A 20,970-nucleotide genomic window follows, 5' to 3' on the forward strand; every position below is an offset into this window, starting at 1 on the left:
CCCTGGCCCGGTGCGCCAATCACAGGCAAGGACGGGGCGGAGCGGGCCTCGACCCCTGCGCGCGCCCCGGGGCCTGTGGGGCTCGGGCCTGTGGGGCTCGGGCCCGCGGCGCGGGGTGCGGGGAGGGGGCGCGCGCCTCCCCGGCGGCGCCCGCTGCGGCGCGGCGCTCCGTGCCGCGGGCCTCGCCCCCCGGGGTGCGGAGCCCCCCACCCCCCCGCGTCCTGCCCGAGCCCCCCGACGCACAGGCCGCGGGCGCCCGGGCACTTCCGGCCCCCGAGCCCGCTGCGCGCGCCGGGCGGGCCTCTGGGCCCCCTCCCGGCCGCACCCGCGCGGGCGCCTCGGTCACCTCCGCTCGCTGCCCTCCTGCGGGCGGGCCGGGCGCTTGCCGCGGGCAGGTCGGGCACGCCGGCCCGGGTCCGGGGCGAGGCCCGGCCCCGCGTGGGTGGCCTCCCGGCCGCCGTGGGGTCGTGCCGCCCCCCCCCGGGGGACACGGGCGCACGGACGGGGGGGGGGCCGGCAACGGTGCCTGGAGAGGGATGGGGACGGGGCCCAAGGCCCTCGCCAGCCGGGACGCTGGAGCCCAGCGGGCCCACGGCACCGCCACCCGCCCCGGACGACAGGGCCGCAGCCTTGGACCTGGGCGGGAGCGAGGAGTCCTTTGTCCCTAAAGCGTGTAGCGGTGCCCAAGAAGGGGACCCCGCCTTGCCCGGCGGTGGCTCTGGGCTTAGGAACTCGGGATACGCGGCCCGCGTTGCCCCCATTAAACCAGCACCCTGACCTGGAATTTGGGGCACGCGCCGGTCCACTCACAGAAAGCAACCAGTGCCCCGGGACTGGCTTCCAAAAGACCATCTCTCCCCGCAGGAGCAGGCGAGTCTCCCTTTTGTTGGCACTTCTCAGCCCTCGTGGATAGTGAGCGCACCTCCACACAGGGCTTCTCACGGGCCTGGCCCAGATGCGACTCCAGGGTTGCCGTTCTTCTAAAGACCCCAGATACAAGCTCTGCTTTCCCTTGCAGACAAAACTCTGACTCGCTGTTGGATTATAATATACAGGGAGAAAGGGAAAAAAACGGTCCCAACAGAGGAAGTATCCTTTGTGTGACACCTGGTTAACTTGTCTCCAGGGTTGCCTATATGCTCCTTCACAGGTGATTGAGGAGTTGGGAGGTGATAGGCCAGGGCTGCCAGGTGGGCACTGCTGGAAATGGCCAGTCCAGCTACCCTCCCCCAGCGGGGCTGAAGGGAAATGTCTGGCTGGAGTTGTACGGACTCAAGAACCAGCAAAATGAAAAGGCCTCCCCCAGGCCACTGGCAGGGTGGCGTGAGCAGGAGGCACAGATGGTTGGAGGAGCCCTCAGGGAGCCAGAGACCCAGTGGATAAAGGGAGTCATGTTCGAGGCTTTCAAAGCAGGAGCATGCTTGAGCAGGGTAGCTATGGCAGTGGTGGGGAACCAGGGTCTAAGGCCCAGGGATCGGCTGGGGAGCTGTTGCAGCCTGGGGAGCGGGTGCTGGCAGAAGTTCAAGGGACCAGAGGGAACACCCAGAGGGAGAGGCAGGGCCAGAGCATGAGCAGATTAAGCGCTGCTCAAAGATCACAGCAGCAGAGGGCCTCCCCGGGGGCGCAGCGGTTGAGCACTGGGTTGCGAAGCTGCCCGCAGCCTCTGCAGCGCCGATTCGATCCCCGGCTGCTCCCCGGCCACCGGAGGAGGGTCCCGCATGGCGCGCAGACCTCTCCTGCCGCCCGCTGCTCCCCTCAGCAGTGTCCTTCGGTCCTTCTGCCTGCTCTGCTCCCCGCTCTGGCTCTGGTGAATCCTCTCACCCTCCCGCGCTTCTGACTGTACCCAGTGCTTGTATGTATGTATATATAAATAAATAAATAAAAACACCACAGCAGCAGAGGCTGGAGAGAGGGTCGCTGGTTTCTCGCGTATTTGTGGAGGGGATTGTGTCCTGTTTTCCAGTCAGCTGGTAAACTGTAGCCTCGACCAGGACAGCAGGGCTTGTGCCTCCGACTGTGAATTCTCTGTCCGGATGTCCCTGCAGCTGTCACTGCTGCTCAAGGCGGAGACAGAAGAACAGACCCATTTTCAGACAAAACCTAACAAATTTATATTTGTGTCTCTCCATTAATTACATAAAGTCCAGTGTACACCACTAGAGCCCCCACTTGCTCTCCTAAAGACGAGCAAACTTGTAAAGATAACTGGAGGCTCATGTGGGCCAACCCTCAACTCAGAGGTGTGTGGTCTGAAGAGGAAAATAAAAGCACTGGGCAGCACACAGCCAGCGAGCTCAGGAGACCCGAGTGCCCATCTGATGGGCATATTCTCTTTAAGCCCCGAAGGAAATGGATCACACATTAGCTCCTGTGGCCCGGCGCAGCCCAGGCAGGGCAGTGTGGAGACTGAGTCTTCCAAAAATGAAAGCTGCGAGGGAGCCTCTCTGATCCAAGCCCTCAGATCCAAGAGCTTAAAACCAGCCTTGGGGAGCAGAGTGGGGGCTGAGTGTCAGTCCAGCGCATGGGGGAGGGCCACAGGGTGCTGAGCAGCCGCTAACACCCAATTTAGCACCAGGTCATCCTCAGCCTGGCCTGTGTCGTGGCACCTCCAGTGCCCTGGACACCTCTAGTGTCTGCACTGCCTCCCTGGAGGAGGAGGAATGTGAAGATGCATCTGGCATGTGGGGAGAGCTGCCCTGGCATGCGGAGCCCAGAGGAGGTGAGTCAGGGTGCTGTCCGAGCTACAGGGCGCACAGGGAAGGCAGAGGGCAGTGCAGAGTGGGGATAATCCCTGGGGAAAGGTTGGGCTGTTGGCTCATCCGCGTGTGGGCACTGCAGGCTGGGCTTGGGGCATGGGCTGGTGGGTCTCTGCATCAAGGGGAACCGTACCCTGGGCCATAGCTAAAGTAGTCCAGACGGTGCGCCACTGACTATGCCTCGTGGTGGATCAGATGAGACTCCGGGGATCTTGGGAGAGTGTTTGGAGTTGCAGAGATCTGAGCTCTGGCCCCCAGGACAGACATGAGCAGATTTGACCATGAAAATGGCCTCCGTCAGCCCTCCCTTCCTCCCGCCCTCCCTCCTTCCCACCTTTTGTGACTTTCGCTGCTGTTCCCATCAGCAGGGGAGTCCCAGTCCTTGGATTTTGTTGCCCTTGTGACTTGCTTGGGCCAACAGCCTGTGTCAGAAGTAGCAGCACCACCCCACGCCCGGAACACTGAGGCCTGGTGGGCCTTTTCTCAGCTCTGCTGCCAGGTGGACGGGCCTGGCGGTGGGGGCGAGAGGGCTGTGAGTGAAGACCAGCTGCCTCGGGCCCCCCTAGAGAGTCCAGTCCCAGAAGAGCCCCCAGCTAAGAGTGGCCCAAGTGTTGCCGCCAGTGAGTCGGGAGCCGCATGAGCACTGCTGCCCGGGCGGCCACCCTGTGACTTCTGAGCAGCGCTCCGAGGTGCGGGCGGGCAGCCGATGCCCTTCCCAGCAGCACAGCAAGCTCCTTCACAGGATTACAAAGCGAGATGGTACAAACCAAGAATTAATCTGCCCTCATTGTTTTGTGAGTTTCAGAGAAGACTTGGTTATCATTGAACTAGTCGTACTAAGAAATTAAAAAAAAAAATACCAACCACCACCACCACCCAGCCAAAGTCACAGAACTGAAATCTGAGCTGTGGCTTTTGGGTGAGGTGCAAAAGAAAACAGTAAAGCGTCCAGGCAGGCATCCTGGTAATGCCGGCGCCTGTGAGGGGCTCAGCTGTCAGGGCAGGGGTGGTAAAGCCACGGAGCCAGCACCCTGGCGGGAGCACGCAACACTATCAGCACAGAGCAAGAGCAGTCTGAGCGGCCCCCCTACTTCCAGCTGGACCCTCCATGGCCTTTGTTCTGCAATCCATAAGATTCATAAACCCTTTTCCTTCAGCGTGAGCACCTTTCACCTCGTTGCCTTTGGCCACGTGTTGCACTGGGGTGTACCTCACCCTCTTTGTGCAGTGGCCGGGGTCAGCTGTTTCCTGGGCATCCTGCCTCTCACCTGCCCGCCACTCCTAGGTAAGCAGCTGCGCCTTTTGCCAACTGGTCCTCCCATTTACACGCTGGGCATGGCTGAGGGCGCCCCTGCTCAGGCCAGGCCTTGGCCCAGGTCCTGGTGCCGTGATACAGACACCGGCAGGGAAGGCGGCCCGGAGTGAGCGGTGACTCCCCTCGGATGAAACTAATCAGCACGCAGAGACGCGGTGATGGGAGAACACCGCAGGCACAGGGACCGGCGTGTGTGAGGCCCTGTGGTCTGTCAGAACCGTGGGCCCCAGGGCGTCGGGCGTGGGGCGGGGCACAGGGGCCCCAGGGCGGAGCGGCCGGCACCCCGGCAGCTCGCAGGCAGGTTAGGGCTCCACCTTTGGCCCGGGAGCCGTGGCGTCACCTGCTGGCTTAGCGCAGGGGGTAAAGGGTGGGTTCTGGCCTGGGAGACCTCCCGGCGGCGGGGACGGGAGACAGGGTGGGGGCCGGCGAGCCGCGCCCTCAGTGCTGGGTTTTGGGGGCCGGGGGCACCTGAGTGAGCGGCCGAGCGGTGTGGGCCACGGCAACCCCGGGCTGAAGTCAAGGGGGAGCCCTTGGGCCGGAAAGCCCCCTGAGACTTTGGGGTGTCGCGACCCGGCTCTGTCGGGAGAGGCGCACCCCCCCGCAGCGCCCCGGCCCGGAGCGAGCCCGGCACCCCGGGCGGACGAGCGCTGGGCGGGGCCGACCGCGCCGCCGCGCGCATGCCCAGGGCCGGCGGCGGGGCGGGGCCTGGCGGCGGCGGCCGACGTCACCTTCCGGCGCCCGCAGGAAGCGGCGCGGCGGGAGCACGTGGGGGGCGCGGCGGGCGGGCGGGCGCATGGCGGCCGGCGCGGGGCTGGCGCTGTGCGGCCGGGCGCTGGTGGTGCGGGGCGGCAGTCGGTTCCTGGCCGCCTCCACTGCGAGCAGGTGAGGGCCGGGCGCGGCGCGGGACCCGGGCTCCGCGGGCGCCCGTCGGGGCTGGAGGCCGCTGTGTCCCCGCGTCCCCGGAGCTGCGCCTAGGGGGGCCCCCGCCCCCCGTCCCCCCGCCGCCCCGGGGCGCTCGCGCGTTCGCGGGGGCCCGTCCACTTTTTTCTCGCCCCCTCGTCCCTGACTGACCACGGCGCCTGGCCGGGCCGTCGCGGCCCGTGGCAGCTTGGCGGCGTCCTCGGGCGGGTCGCGCGGGCCGACGCCCGGCAGCCGGGGTCCGTGTCCAGACTGGAGGTTCGGGCTGCGGGGGGAGGAGCGGGGCCCCTGGTCTCCCTGCCGGAGGCCTTCACGCTTCGGGAACTGGCTCTTCGCCCCGTCCCCGCGGCGGCGCCCGCCCTGCCCGCGCGCCTCGTCCCCGGCCCTGCTCGGGCGGAGGTTTTCTTGGACATCCCCGTACTCGGAGGCGCACCCCGTGCCCGAAACGCGCCCCTTCTAGTGGGTCTGCGGTTTGTGTTTTCCCTAATTTCACGCTCTGCCTTGTGCCCCAACACCGGCATTTTAAAATGAATAATTTGTTTGGAGATTTATTTATTTTTATACAAGAGCCGGGGTGAGAGGATTCACCAGGGACAGAGTGGGGTGACTGAACAGGCAGACGGACTGAAACACTGCTGGGGGGAGCAGCGGGAGACAGGAGAGGTCTGCTGCGCCATGTGGGTAGCTCCCTGGCCAGGGGGGGGAATCGAACCCACACTGCAGAGGCTGTGGACAGCTCACAGCGCAGCGCTCAACCCGCTGCTCCACCGTGAGGCCTGGTACATGTTTTTTGATCGAATTATCTTGGCTGGAATGGTGGTCACTGTTAGTCCACTGTTTCCTTTCTCCGTGTAGTTCTGATTTTTTCCTACTTGAAACAGACCACGTGTCTATCAAATCTCCATGCTCCTGGTTTAGTGTTTGGTTTCAGAAATTCAATTGGATGCTAAATTCAGATTTCACAAATTTACGAAACTGACTGGTATCTGTTACCTGTTTTGTTTTAGATAGTGAGCCATGGGCTCGTTACACAGGACCTGCTCACTTACATCTTTACCTTTTGAGAAAGTGCAGTGACTAGCCATGTTTCTGTCTTGAAGGACAACCTGTATACTGTAGGCCCTGTGGGAGAAGAGTTCAGGCACAGTCGTTTTAAAAACTGCCTTCCGGGCCTCCCTGGTGGCGCAAGGGGTTAAAACGCAACCTATGAAGCTGTCCGCAGCCACTGCAGCACGAGTTCCGTCTCTGGCCAGGGAGCTACCCACGTGGCGTGGCAGACCTCTACTGACTTGCCTGCTGCTCCCCTCAGCAGTGTATTTCAGTTGATTTGCCTGTTCTGTTCCCCACTCTGTCTTGGTGAACCCTCTCAACCCCTTCACCTCTGGCCTGTGCCCCAGTTCTTGTATGCATAAATAAATAAATCTTTAAAAAAAACCCCAAAACTGCCTTCCCTGTGCCAGGTACTGCAAACAGGGTGGGATAAACCAAAGAGAGCTTAGGGTCTGGTAGGGAAGATGAGCGACTCCTGTGTTGGTAAGCGGTTGGCAGTCCTGGGAACTCTTTTGGGTAAGTGAGATGTTTTTTTCTGAACAAAAAATGGCAGCTTTAAATTTGGATGAAAAAACCCATTGAAAACAATCCTAAATTCTTCTAACAATTATCTTGGCATTGATTTTCTAGTACCTGGAAGAATAGGATGTTATTTCCTATTGAATTTTTATCCTATTTATTTTACTTAGTTTTTTTGGGGACAGAAACATGTCAATTTGTGGCAGATCTAATTAGATTAAACAAATAAAGCTCTTTACTGTTCCTTAAAATAGCTATCCTGACAAAATGTTAATGACTAGATATCTCGTATGGGGGGAGTCTGCATTTTTATGAACAACATACTCCTCCTAAAGTCTTCCTGTTTTTTTTTACAGTGATGACGACAGCCCCTTCACGTATGACTGCAGTTCTGCCGAGAAGCCACAAGAGAATAAAGGGTGAGGTGGGAGCTGTCTCGGGGGTCTGAGGTGTGGTTGCATAGTAGGAGGTGTAGCCTGGGTAGTAAATGGGCTTACTTGCTGAATTCTTCATTTCTCTCTCCCAACTGTGTGGAGAAACCAGGTACCACCACCATAGGAAAGAAAACGGCACTCATTTTTAAATTAGGCTTTACGTATGGAAGCAACCTAAATGCCCCAGAACGGATGACTGGATCGAAAAGATGTGGTCTGTACACACAATGGAATAATATTCAGCCATCAAAAAGATTAACTCATGCCATTCGCAGCAACATGGGTGGCGCTGGGAGGGCTGAGGCCGAGTTGCCTAAGTCAGAAGGGAGAGAGAAACAGCGGGTGGTCTTAGCTGAGGAGCATGGGGAAGTCAAATAAGGGCTCGCGAGAAAAAGACAAAGCTAGCAGGAGAGCTGTAAAGGGGGCCATTCGGCTGGGGAGGGCTGGGAGAGGGTTGCGACGGGAGGGAAGAGCCCCAGAGTCTGTGCTGGCGGTTCGCGGGTGTCTTGGTTGGGGGGACTTTTATGGGGATTACACCTGAGAGGAGACGGAGTGGTGGTGTAAAAAATATGTAAATAAAAAAGTCACAAAAAAATCAATTAGACTTTAAGACTGTCAGGACTTTTGTAAGTACTTTCAATTTGTCTCGTCAGTCATCAGCGCATGGAGACGTGCGGGTTCACTGCAGCCGAGCGAGAGGCGAGTGTGGTCGCTTTGTCTGATTTAGCGGCACTGGCACTGGTCTGGCAGCTCATTTCTTCCTTAGGACGATTTTTTTTTTTTTAAGATTTATTTTATTTACAAGAGCCGGGGTACAGGCCAGAGGCGTGGGAGGGTGAGAGGATCCACCAGAGACAGAGCGGGGAGCAGAACAGGCAGACTGACGAAATCCACTGCTGAGGGGAGCAGCAGGCGAGACAGGAGAGGTCTGCTGTGCCATGTGGGACCCTCACCGGCTGGCTGGGATCAAACCAGCGCTGCAGAGGCTGCAGAGCTTCACAGCACTGCGCTCAACCGCCTGCACCACCAGGGAGGCCCCTTATGACTGTCTGATTCACGTCAGCTCTGACACGCTCACTGAGTCTGGTTTAATTAGATTTGCTTTTTTTTTTTTTTTTTTTTAATAGAGGCATGCTTTATTTATTTGTTTGCTGGTTTTGTTTGTTTGTTTTTGTTTATACAAGCACTGGGTACAGTCAGAAGCGCGGGAGGGTGAGAGAATTCACCAGAGCCAGAGCGGGGAGCAGAGCAGGCAGAAGGACCGAAGGACACTGCTGAGGGGAGCAGCGGGCGGCAGCAGAGGTCTGCGCGCCGTGTGGGACCCTCCTCCGGTGGCCGGGGAGCAGCCGGGGATCGAACCGGCGCCGCAGAGGCCGCGGGCAGCTTCGTAGCCCAGCGCGCTCAACCGCTGCGCCACCGGGGAGGCCCAGATTTGCTTCTTAAAGACTGGAACTGTTCGGCCGCGCCCACACCGCGCGCAGGTGGCGGGATCTCCTGCCACGCCTCCCTACCTGCTCGCTGGCTCTGCCTGGCTGGCGGCGCGGTGGGGTGGGCGCCTTAGTTACCTGGGGTAACTAACCCTTGTCTTAACCTAACCCTTGTCTTCCTCTCTTCCCCAGGGAGGATGGACAGCCCGTGGGCAAGGGCGGCGACACGATTCTGGCGTCCACCTTCTCCAAGTCGGGCAGCTATTTTGCTTTAACTGATGACAGTAAGCGTCTGATTCTTTTCCGTACAAAACCATGGCAATGTCTGAGTGTCAGGTATGGAATGCTAACGTTGAACCTCACCGCGGCGCCACGCGCACAGCTCACGCTTGCATGCCAGTAGCCGTAGCGACGTGACTAACACGTGTCCTGACTGCGCTGCCGGGCACTGTTAGTAGCGCTTTGCGTCAGTTAACCGAATCAGTCCTGGTAACAGACAGGCCTTTTGGGGGCCTGGGGCCTTGATGGGTTCTCACCTACACCTGCTGCGGGTCTCACCTACACCTGCTGCCCTGGTATCTGGAGTCGATCTTGTCAGTCGGCCCCGAAGGCAGGGCCAGGCCCTGAGCCTGATGCCAGCAGCTCCAGGTGGGTACCCCTGGCCCCTGGGCTGCCCTGCTTTGCACACAGATCCTCCAGCCCACGACGGTGGATGCGGGAAGGTCCGCCCACTGCTTGAGAGTGGCAGGTTTTGTGTGAGACTTTGAGCCTGGGTTTTAACCTGGCTGGGTTAATTTTGCGTGACTGCATGTCTTTCTAAGCACCTGGACAGGGGCCTACTGATGGGGGCTGCAAATCAGTATCTCCACAAGAATGTAGGTTCTGTGGCCTTGGTGTTCCCTCTGGCCCAGCAGGGTGCTTGCTCTCTGCTGCGGCCACTGTCCGGGGCGCGTGCCGCCACCTCCTTGTCTGTCGGCTGTGCCTTTGGGGCGCAACTGGGTGACGCTGACCTGGGCGCAGCACAGGTGAATAGTGTTGGCTCTCAGAGTCTCCTCCTGTGCAAGTTATTCCCCTCCCGGGTGGCGGTGTCCCTGGCATCGAGGGTGACACCTGCCGGCAGCAGAGGTAGCCCTCCCCCTCCCAGGCCACAGGCCACCTGCCAGACTGCCGGCACCACGGGTTACAGAGTTGGGGCTCCCCGGGACAGCATGCCTCCCACTTTGTGTGTCATCTCAGTTTTGAGAGACGCGTAAAAGCCAAACTCCAGGTGGCATCGAAAGCGAGGAAACCCACTTTGCCTTCTGCGCAGTCAGGTAGAAAGTGAAGTCTGCTGCCGGGATTTCTTTTTTGTTTTTTGTGTTTTTCTGTATCAGGTAGACACCTGTGATGTAAGAGTTTAAAGCAAAAAACTGAAAGGTTTCCGGTGAAGTGTCACATGGCAGGTACAGCTAGCCATGGGGAAGCTTCCACATACGTGTGCTTCCCTCGACTCCTGCAGGCCCTGTCGTCCTGAACTGGGAGGCCCGAGGCGGTGTCTGGCCCAGGGAGCAGCCCTCAACCCAAGGAGCTGGGGTCCTCAGGACTCAGGGTGGGCGCCGTGGACGTTTCTCCTGTGGGTCAGGGCCAGTGCCAGTGCCGTGGCTCCAGCTGCTGCCATCCCTGCCGGGGAGAGGAAGGGCCGCGGCCTTGGCGGCCAAGCAGTGGCACGCTGAGGGTACAGGGCCACTGTCGGGCTGCCAGCGGCTCGGCTGGGCGGGCCTTTGTCCTTGGGTGCTAGAGGCTGTGGTCCAGGTAGGCGTGGCAGGGCTGGCTCTTCCTAGGCCTCTGCGGGGCTTGTTGGCCCCACGCTGCCTCTGCGCGTGGCCGCGCCTCCCGCGTGCTTGCTCCCTCGCCCGGCGCTCCGGGGTCTCTCTCGGGACGCCAGTTCTGCCCCTCATTAAGCCTTTTTTTAAAATTTATTTATTTATTTATTTTTTTAATAGAGGCATGTTTTATTTATTTATTTTGTTTGTTTGTTTGTTTGTTTTGTTTATACAAGCACTGGGTACAGTCAGAAGCGCGGGAGGGTGAGAGGATTCACCAGAGCCAGAGCGGGGAGCAGAGCAGGCAGAAGGACCGAAGTACACTGCTGAGGGGAGCAGCGGGCGGCAGGAGAGGTCTGCGCGCCATGTGGGACCCTCCTCCGGTGGCCGGGGAGCAGCCGGGGATCGAACCGGCGCTGCAGAGGCCGCGGGCAGCTTCGCAACCCAGCGCTCAACCGCTGTGCCACCAGGGAGGCCCTCATTAAGCCTTGATCGCTTCTGCTTGGGCCCCTCCCCCAGCTCAGCAAGCCCCGGAAGGATGTCCCGATAGGATGTTGGCGCGCGAGGACAGGTCAGCTGTCTGCATGGCGACCTGCTCCCTTCCACGTCTTTTCGCTTCAAGCTGCAGTTTCCAGGCCCGGTCAGTGATGTCCAGTGTGGGCTGACCATGCCGCATTCTGAGGGGGGGGGCTTTGGATTCCAACATGAATTTTGGGGGACACCATTTTGCCCTTAACAGTTGTGAGCCTTGCCTCGTTACATTGGCTGCTCAGTTGATAGCTGGGATATTCGTGGCTTCCGACAGTCTCAAAGTGGGGGGTCTGCCCAGAGGCGGTAGAGACATGGTTGGAAGTGAAGGCTGGTTGGACAGCGCCTCTGCACGCCCATGGGTGCCCGTGGAGCGGGATTGACTCTCCCTGGGCTGGGCCGGGCGCCCTGAGCTCTGGCTGCAGACGCCCAGGCCCCCGTTGGAGTCGGGCTTGCCTCCCAGGATGGCTTGAGTTGGCAGCTGGCTTTGGGCGGGGGTCTGGGGGTGTGGGGCTTAGACCTGGCCAGGAGAGGCCAGGGTCTTCAGGATGAAGTTGTGGGGGTGCTAGTGCTGGAGGCCCAAGAAGCATCAGTGCAGGCAGAGGCATCGGGATTCCTGGTACTGATCCCTGGTACTGCTCCCCACCTCTCTGCTGAGGGGTGTTCCGGTGCTCACTGGTTCTGCATCTTCAGAAAGCACTTTCCATACGAGGTGGCGTGTTTCAGTCACCTGTGGAAGTTCCCAGGAAGGAGCCTCCAGGCCCTGAGCTGTGTGTGTGCAGCTTAGGAGGAAGGCCCCGCACCGCCCCGGGGCTCTCTCCTCCCCCAGAAGCCCTCACATCCCACCCGGACAGCACAGGGCCGCGTCACACCACGCGTGTCTAAACCAGCTGTGGACAGTCTGGTCGGAGACACGGACTGCGCGCGGCCTCACTTTGAGCCTCGTACCCGCTGCGTGGCACCTCCTTACTCGATCCCATGTCCCTGTTTGTTCTAGGCGAGCCCATCTACCCAGATTTTGCCCCACTGGCTCTTGGTGACAGAGCGCTGGGTGGGAAGCCCTCGGGCGTGGTTGGCCAGGGCCTGCCATTCCCCAGCCCGGGTGGCTTGTGTCTCCTGGCGGGGACTTGGCTGGGAACGTCCTGCGGGCGGCAGAGCAGAGAAATCGAGCTGACGGGTCCCTCGTCTGTCCGACTCCTCTGGGGAGGGTGTGTTGTCCCACCAGCCACTTCCCCCTTTAATTTCTTAGGTCGTGCAGAGTGGGCTCCCGCGGAGGCGCGGGCCAGGGCCAGGCGGAACTCGCCCGGAACCGCCTCTGCAGGTGTGACTCGGGGAGGTGCTGTACCCCCAGGCCCCGCCAAGGCGTGCGCTCAGTGCCTGAGTGGCTGCACGGTTGCGTCTGCTGAGGTCACCTCGTCCCTGTTGTGGGGCGCCTGGGTTGGTCCTGGAGCCCCCTGTTGAAACGATGCTGTTTGCCTGGGGCCGGAGCCGGGGCTGGGACTGGAGGGCCGGCCACAGCGTGCTGCCCTCGCTGTCCCCAGGGCTGCACTTAGGTTTGATGATTCCCGAGGGGGACTCAGAACTCAGGGGCCGGGACAGATGCAGACTGCCGGGACAGAGGCTGGCCAGGGCCGGGCCCACGGACTGGGCCCAGGAAGGTCTCCGGGGTGGCCAGGCGATCGTGCCACGTTGGTGTGGACAGCTGGGGCCCCATCATAAGTCCTAGCGTGCCCGTCCCTCGGGCCCAGGGCCCCTGGTGAATGGAGGCACGCCTCCTGGAGATCCCACGGGGGTGTGCCCACGCTAGGGCTCTCGCCCTGCTGTCCCTGTGGGTCAGGATCACCCTTGCTGCTGGGGCGGGGTGCAGCTGGCCGCCGGGTGCCCTGAGCCGGAGTGCCAGGCACTACCCAGTAGGTGCAACCCTGAGCTGCCAGGAGGCGGCATTCGGCTTAGCTTTTCACCTGTGCTTTCCCCGCTCCTGGGTCGCGCCATCTTAGCTTGGGGACGGGGTGTCCCCAGAGCCCTCCTGTGCCCCTGGGGTTCCTGGGGATGGAGCATGCAAGGCAAGGAAAGATGGGCGTCCAGGGCTCCTGGGGCAGCTTTTTCTGTTCTAGAAGGGTCCAGCGTGTGCAGGGTCTGAGGGGGGAAGGGCGACGGCTCCCACCCTCACGTGGCCGGGGCGATGTCGGGCATCAGGGGCCGTTGTGGGGTCCGCGCTGTGCTGCCGTGTCCTGTCTGTCGAGCCCTCTTTCTCCCTTCACCGTCTCCCGAGTGGGCACCCTGGGCGGTTTCTCTGGGGGGGGAGTGGCTGTGGGGGGCGGGAGGGTGCGGCCGCTGAGGGTGTGCGGGGGCCGAGCGGCGTGGCTCACTCTGCGGCACGTCCCCTGAGGGCTCGCAGGGACGCCGAGATGGGCGCTGGGGGTCTGTCTGTCTTCAGAGCAGGGCTTCGCAACAGCTAGACCGGGACCCGGGCACGCCGGAGCGGCGCTGACCAGGGGACGGGAGGGCCAGGCCTTGCGGTGGTCACTCTCTCGGGAAAGGCGGGAGGGGCGGAGCAGGAGTCCCCTGGGTTTGTTCCCCCCCCGGGGTCTGCAGAGGAGGGGTCAGGCCACTGGACCGGGGCCGGGGGAGGGGGCGGCCCCCTCTGTGCAGCCGTGAGTGGGTGTCTCAGGAGGTAGGCCCCGGAGCGCGGCTGCTCGACTGGGTGCCAGGCTGCCGGAGGGTGGAGGGTGGAGGGTGCGGGAGCCCTGGGCCCTCGGGGCCAGGAAACCACCTCTGGGCTGCAGCCCATGGCGAAGGGTGGCGGGACCCTGCCTCTGCCCCCAGGCGCCCTCCGGGGAGATGCCCCTCACCCTCCCGGCCACACCTTGCCCCCATCTGTGACCCGACTCCCTGGCACCCCAGCCCCTCCCCACAGCTGAACTGCATCTGGGATTCACTCCCAGGGTGAACTTGGTCCTGAGATCACAGAGACACAGGTGCGCGATCGTGGGTCATTCTGCGCTGTGCTGGGTGGGAGGGACCCCGTGGGGGCTCGCCGCCTCCTGGGGCGGTGATCTCATTGGCACTCAAGCCCGTCGCCTGAGGGCCTGGCACCACCCCCTGCACGCCAGGCAGCTGCTCCCGCGCCCAGAGCCTGTGGCCGCTGGGCTGCTGGGATTGCAGCCTGCGCCCGGAATTTTGATTAGCCTTCCCCCGGGCCTGATTGTCTTTCTTCCGCCGTTGTTTTCTCTCCACGTTTGTCCCGTTGCGCCTCCTGTCCGCTGCTCCCCCGGCACCGGCCGTGGGGGAGGAGGAGACGCACTGGCAGAGGCCCAGAAGCAGGGCTGAGCCCCCCTCCCTGCCCCCGTTCCCGGAAGTGGGGCTCCCGGGCTGGCCTTGACGCGCCGGTGTCCCTTTTAAGCTGACGTCTCGGGAGCGGGTCCCCTGCACACCCGGGGGTGACGGCGCTGCCGGAGAGCAGGACGCGGCGCTCGCCTGCCCGAGGGAGCGGGAACGTGCGGACCTGCCCGGGGCGCGCTCGCTGCGTGGAGGCGATTCCAGGAGAACCGAGTGGAGCGAGCAGACGGGAGGCGCAGCTGGCGCGCGGGCGAGCTGGTTTTCATCAAGACCTCCCCCGGCCCCGGCTCCTGGCGTCCTGCCGAGTTGCCTCCGGAAGGCGAGCCCCCTAAATTCAGGGCTGCCTGCAGGCGATACAGGCGGGGCTTGGTCCAGTGACAGGGCTGGCCGCGGAGTTGGCATGTCCGCTCGGGGTCCGGGCCGGGCGCTCTGGCAGCAGGGGCCGGCCCGAGTGGGCGCCTTTGGCCTCGACCGCGGTGTTTGAAGCTGACCGCGGCCTTCCCGCCCGTGGCCGCGGAGGTGCTGGGGCGGGATCCCTTCCCTGGGCTTTCCCGTGATGTGCGCCCACTCGGCAGAGCCAGCTGGGCCCCCACCCCCTTGCTGTTCGCAGCCGCTGCTGTAAAGACGAGCCTGAAGGCGGCCTGTCGGGCTCGGCCCGCCCACTCCTGCTGCGCGGTGCCCCCGGCGGCCGCCCTGGGCCTGCGCCGACCGCGCCTCTCCCCGCAGGACGGTGGTGCGGAGATGCACGGCCCTGACCTTCACGGCCTCCGAGGAGAAGGTCCTGGTGGCGGACAAGTCTGGGGACGTTTACTCCTTCCCGGTGCTGGAGCCCCGGGGCTGCGGCCACCTGGAGCTCGGGCACCTGTCCATGTTGTTGGATGTGGTGAGTGGGGCGCCGCGGGTGGAGGCGGGCGTCTGGGTGGGGGCGCCTGCCTCCCGGGGCCGGGAGGGCCGTGGGAGCCGAGCTGGGGCAGGAGATGGCGGCTGGGACGCGGCGGAGACTCCAGACTGAGCCCCGCGTGGACGCGAGCGCTTGTCCTCCCTGCGTCCGGGTCAGATCGGTGTCCTTCCGGCTCCGAGGCAGGAGCTGCCGCTTCCCTGGTGGCCCAACAGGCAGCCCCAGCTGCGGCGGGGCTGGTGAGGGACAGTCACTGGGATGCGGGGCCGCGGAGAGGCGGGCGCCACCGGAGCTGGGCGTGTCGGGTTGGGGCGTCAGGCTGCGGCCGGTCCGCGGCCTCCCGGTGGACGGCCAGGAAGGAGGGCTGGCGATGGGACTGGAGGGCGCTGGGGTGCCGGCCTCCCCGTGAGTGACCTGTCCCCCCCACCCCCGCGCACAGGCGGTGAGCCCTGACGACCGCTTCATCCTCACCGCCGACCGGGACGAGAAGATCCGGGTCAGCTGGGCCGCTGCGCCGCACAGCATCCAGTCCTTCTGCCTTGGGCACGCCGAGTGAGTGTCCCGGCCGGCTGGGCTCCCGCCCCGGGGCCTTGGGGGTCAGTGCGGAGGTAGCCGGTCCTGCTTTGGAAGCTGGGGCCAAGGGGGAGGTGGCTGCTGGACACCTGGCCTCGGGGCTTGGCTTGTGGGTGAGTCGCCCGGGGCCTTTGGCCCTTCAGAGCAGGCCTGAGGGCTTGTCCCTGGAGGATTGCTCTCGAGGGCGCAGGGCCAGGGCGCAGGTGCGGGCAGAGGTGGGGAGCTCCTGCAGCCATTGAAAGATTGACTGCGCCGAGCCCGGGGGTTGTCACGGGGTGGGGTGGGGCGCAGCGGCTCTTCTGCAGAAGCACCTGCCCGGCAAGGCCCGCGGCCGTCGCCAGAGGAGGCGCGTGGCTTAAGCGCGGCCGCGGGGCTCCTCTCCCAGGGCTTCCTGCTCTCTGGCCTGGGGCGGGGGACGAGGGTCGAGGCACCTTCTGGCTGCTGCTGGGCTCCTCTGGCCTCTGGGCATCCGGCCAGCGTGCGGGCTCCTGGCCACTGACCCTCTCCCCCCGCAGGTTCGTCAGCTGCATCTTCGTGGTGCCCGACTGGCCGCACCTGCTGCTGTCCTGCTCCGGGGTGAGTGCGCCTGCCCGGCAGCGGCTCGGCCCCGCGTGTGCCGTGGCCTCCTGGGCCCCCGAGTGCGCACCCAGGCCTGCTGCTGCCGCTTTGGGCTCTGCGTTTGCTCCGTCAGTTGCACCCTCCATAGCTGGACGTGGGTGTGGCTCGCGGGACTCGAGCCTGGTGTCCGGGGCACGTCTGCTCAGACACGGAGTCACGCTGCTCGGGGGTTCCGGGACAGACGTGGGCCCGGCTGGGCCAGTCTCCCGGGGTGGCGCCCCTGGCAGTGCCATGTGGAGGACTGCGGCGCAGAGCCCTTCTCCGCGTCCTCGAGCGCCGAGGCTCCTGCTGCACAGGTCTGCCCGCCGCGGGCAGTACCAGGGCACTCCTAGGCCACGCGGGGACTCCCCTGCCCTCTCCTCATCAGCCGGGGTGACGCTGTGCGGACAGCAGCCCATGGGGGTGCTGCAGAGCTTCCGGGAGCCTCCCTCGTGGTCTGCAGGCCTGTGTGCGCAGGATGCAGGCGTGGGCAAGCGCACGTGTGCCCACGCATACAGAGGTGCGCATGCTGCTGGCCTGAGTGTGGCAGGCGTGGTCTGACGCTGTCTGTGTGCCTTGCCCTCTGCCCTGGAGCCGCCGTGTCTTGTGGCCACTGGCACCAGCGCGCTCTCAGCCAGCACTGGGGGGTGGGGAGGGTGCGGGTCGCGGTCCCGCGGGCCGGGCACAGAGCGGGCGCTGAGGGTGCCTTGTGCGCAGGACTGCACCCTGAGGCTCTGGGAGTACACGAGTGGCCGTGAGCTGCACTGCTGTCCCCTGACCAGCCCGCAGGAGCCGGGGGAGCCCCAGGACAAGGTAAACTGCCTGCTTTTATCTCGCTGGTTGGGGACAGGCAGGACCTGCTCCCACCACCGGATCCTGTGGAAAAGGTCCCCTGGGCTTCAGCTGACGTTTCCAGGGGAGCAGGTTTGGGTTTTCTGGATCTGTGGGTGTCTTGAAGCCACTGGGGTCCAGGTGGTGGTGCCAGGACCAACCTGCAGCTTCTCTGGGGTGGGTGGGTGGGGCTGTCATCAGGGCCCTGTGCTCTGTCTGGTGCCCCGGCCACCCCTGGTCTCATGTGCATGGAAGGGCCCCCTCCCCCCACCCTGGCCGGTGCCTCGTCTGCCCCGCTCCTGGTGGGTTGCTGCTGGCCTGGATAGGGCTCAGGCAGGCCGGCCAGGCCTGTGATGCCCGCCTAAGGGCCGCCAGGGCCGCCAGGTCAACTGCATCCCACTGCCCTGGCTGCCTGGAGGAGCCTGGCCCGTGTCCTCCGCCAGGGTGCGGGGCCCCTCAGGCGACGGTGCCTGAATCTCACCAGGTCTCACCCTCCTTGCTCTTTGGCCAGTTTGCCAGTCTGGAGACTCCACTGCGCCCGCCCCGTGCGTCAGTCACGGAAGCAGTGGTCTCCCGACACCTGTCCTCCCCTCGCTGCCCTCCAGCAGCTCTCAGCGCTCCGCCCTCTCTGGGGCGCGGGGGCATCAGCGCCCTCTTGCTCGGGCTCAGCCGAGTGGCTCTGACGTGCGGTCCCCTTCCCTTGCAGAGGCTCGCGGCCTCCCGCATCGCCTACTGGAGCCGGGAGAGCTGCGTGGCGCTCCTGTGTGACGGGTGAGTGGCCGTGCCCGACTCAGGCAACAGGGTGGGCCAACGGGGCTGTCTGCAGGGGCTCTCACCGGGCGAGGTGCCCCGGTGGCGGCCACGTGCTGACGTGCTCCTCCCGGGCAGTGCGCCTGTGGTCTCCATCTTCCACCTTGACGTCCCCGGCCAGCGCCTGGCATTTGTCCAGCACCTCTCTTTCCAGCACCGAGTGTGGGACATCGGCTTCCAGGAGAGCCAGGGGCTGTGGGTGCTGCAGGGCTGCCGGGATGCCCCCCTGGTGCTCTGTAGGCCCACGGGCGGCCAGTGGCAGGTAAGGCGTGCGGGCCCTGCTGGCACCTCAGCCCGGGGTGGGTGGTACCTGCCTCACCTCTATGCCGGGGGTCTGTCCCGGGGGCGTGGGTGATGGTTGGGGCCTGGCCACCCCGGCATGTTCTCGTGATCGTCTGTCACATGTCTCTCTGGCAGAGGTGGTGGCATGTGCATGGCCTTGGCCTTGCAAGAGCTGAGCGCCACCTGGCTCCTGTGCCAGGTCCTGCTGGGCTGAGGGGAACTAGGGATCCTCCCTGGGAGGTGAACCCTGTGCCTTCTGAGTTAGCACCCCGCGGTAAAGTGGGGGTATTGTTTCCCATCCCACCCGCCACGTCTCACAGACTTGCTGCGGGGGGAATCGGTGCTCTGTGGAGACTTGCACCCTGCAGGGGTGACCTGACCGGGGCTTGGGGGACACCTGAACTCTGAACCCCGGCTGGGGAGATGCTGGTTCCTGTGCTCTGCATCGCCTGATGAGCCTGGGCAGCGGCAGCCCCAGAGCGGTGGCTTCCCAGTGGGCTCGGCCCACCCTGCGGGGTGAAGCAGCAGGCTCCCTGGGGGTTCCAGCCCTGCCCGTCGTGACAAGCTCTCCGTCTCCCCAGCCCGTTCCCGAGAGCGCCGTGGTGGAGAGAGTCTGCAGCCTCCTCCAGGGAAGCTGGGCCATGCTGGAAGGTGAGACAAGCGCAGCGTTCAGGAGGCGCCCCATGCTGGCCAGGCAGAGCTGGCCCGGGCGGGGTGCCGGGGGGCGCCTTGTGAGTTTGGGGCATGTGCCCTCCCAGGGCAGGTGGCTAATGGGGTCTCTGAGGACGCAGCAGAGGGCGTGCTGCCAGTGACCCTGGTTGGCTGGAGCAGCTGCCACTGCTGCTCATGGCTGGGCCAAGGCTGGGCAGGCCTTGATGGGCCCTCAGACTCAGCAGGTAGGCCTTGGCGCCCCGGCTGCTGGTGCTTCCAGCTGGGACATTGGGCAGGGGCCCTCCAGGGGCACCTCCCAGGGCCTGCCTGGCCACCACCGTGTCTCTAGGAAGCCCGGGGAGGGCGGAGGAGACCAGGCTGCGCTGCCTGTGGCGGGTTAGGACTGCGTCTGTGGGTGCAGGCAAAGGGTGGGTGCGGGCAGCACCCGGGTGCCCACAGGGTAGTGTCCTGCCTGCCCGACTGCCGCCGGAGCCGTGCACAGGACTTGGATGTGGGTACTCCAGGGCCGTCGGGTGGGGTGCCCTGGCCCCCTGCCTGTGCGGGGGGGCCTCAAGGGCTGGGCCTTGAGCGCTGACTTTGCTCCACCCACACAGGCCCCACCAGTGAGGACGCCGGCTACCGCGGCCTCTACAAGGCCACCTTCGATAACGTGACCACATACCTGAAAAAGAAGGAGCAGCGGTTGCAGCAGCAGCTGGAGAAGAAGCGGCGCCAGAACCCACCACCTGGGCCCAACGGGAAGGCCAAGAAGCCGAGGCCTGGCGAGGCAGCCCTGGGCGGCTGCTCCTAGCGGGCAGGGTTAGGCCAGGCCAGCCAGCGCGGCGCTGCTCCCACCCCCGGCAGTGGCTCCCTTGAAGAAGGGGCATTGGGTCTTAGGAGCTCAGTGGACGGCCGCATCCGGGGCCCTGGAACATTCCACTGCTGAGCAGAGGCTCTTGGCTGCAAGGACACCATGCAGCGTGTTAGCCGGCCTCGCCCCTGTCCTGGGTGCCCCCTCGGGGACCGCGCACAGCGGGCGGTGGCCTCACTGTGTGCCTGGGCCTTCCTTCCCGCAGCCCGCGCCGCCCAGCCCGGTAGCCCTCACCAACCTGGAGCCCTGGGGCGGCCGGCGCAGCTGCAGCGCTTCCCCGGGTGGCGCCTGGGACACAGGCCTGGGGCTCCTGCTCGTGTGGGACGGGCCTGGCTGGACGCGTCCTTCTGCCTGTTCATTATTTCAACTCGGCTGTGCTCGCGCCTCCGAGAGCCGGGCCCTGCTGAATTCCCGTCGCCAGGCGGCAGAGATGGGCTTTTTGTGCAGCTTCTGGAAATAAGAGCAACACGCAGACCCACGCCGGCGAGCGTGCTGGCTGACCGCTGTGTCCACCTCTGGGCTTGGGCGTGCAGGCCTGGCCGCTGACAACCTCCTGGTGACCCGTCTCCAGTGCGGGGAGCTGGCTGCTCGGGGCCGCTGGCCCGGGTGCTGAGCAGCAGCGCGTGCGCACCAGAGCAGGGGTGCTACCTCCTGCCTCGCTTCTCACGGGGCCCGCAGGGAGCTGCTGGGGGCCCTCTACCTGCCCCCACCACCGGTGGGTTTGAGCAAAATTGAAAGCAGGGGTGCCCGGGTAGAGTGGGGGTGCCTGGCCACGGACTTCCCGCCCTGTCTCTCTCCCAGATGGTGTTCCCCTCGGCCCAGGACACACCTGGGGGGCCCAACAGGGTCGGGGTGCTTCTCTGCAGCGTCCCCTCCCGTCTTCACAGGGCTGTGTCCTTGTAGGTCCGCAGCCTCCTTGGGGGCCTGGCTGCGCATCCCCGGTGGCAGGAGCGGCTTCCCCCCGGCCCCCAGTCTGTAACGAGCAGAGAACAACGGCATTGCTCAGCACAGGCTCCGCCGAGGGGCCACAGCCTTGGGGGCGTCGGGTGTGGCCCCCGGGTCCTGCCTCTGGGGGTCGCGCCCGGGCCGGCACGGCTGCAGCTGTCCCAGTCGGCTCTGGCTGGTCCACCTGCCCCGGCCTCGGCGCCGCCTGCTGGAGACGCGCAGCAAGGAGCTGGCCCTCCCTGCCCTTCGGCTGCGTTTCGCTGGTTTGCATCGTTTTACTTTTTGGGGTATCACTTGGGCCTTGTTCCAACTCATGTATTGATTAAAAATGAGTTGATTTTGATTAAAACTGGTTTTCTTAATGCCAAGCGCTTCCTCACCCTTCTCGAGTCAGGGGCCGCACACAGCAGGGACTGGAGGTTTG

At 64.2% G+C, this 20,970-nt stretch overlaps 1 protein-coding gene across 1 annotated transcript; it reads left to right on the forward strand.

Annotated features, from left to right (window-relative positions):
* Positions 1 to 4,864: 4,864 nt before the first annotated feature.
* On the forward strand, positions 4,865 to 20,946 carry WDR4 (WD repeat domain 4). The gene is made up of 11 exons (XM_037524892.2): positions 4,865 to 4,953; positions 6,915 to 6,977; positions 8,612 to 8,755; positions 14,815 to 14,971; positions 15,426 to 15,538; positions 16,075 to 16,135; positions 16,874 to 16,969; positions 17,694 to 17,758; positions 17,876 to 18,059; positions 18,661 to 18,730; positions 19,345 to 20,946. Exons 1-11 carry the CDS (start codon positions 4,865 to 4,867, stop codon positions 19,539 to 19,541), a joined length of 1,239 nt encoding a protein of 412 aa, XP_037380789.1. The 3' UTR covers positions 19,542 to 20,946.
* Positions 20,947 to 20,970: the final 24 nt, after the last annotated feature.

This window comes from Talpa occidentalis, unplaced genomic scaffold (genome assembly GCF_014898055.3).
Source record: "Talpa occidentalis isolate TD23 unplaced genomic scaffold, MPIMG_talOcc4v2.1 talOcc4.4, whole genome shotgun sequence".
NCBI lineage: Eukaryota > Metazoa > Chordata > Mammalia > Eulipotyphla > Talpidae > Talpa > Talpa occidentalis.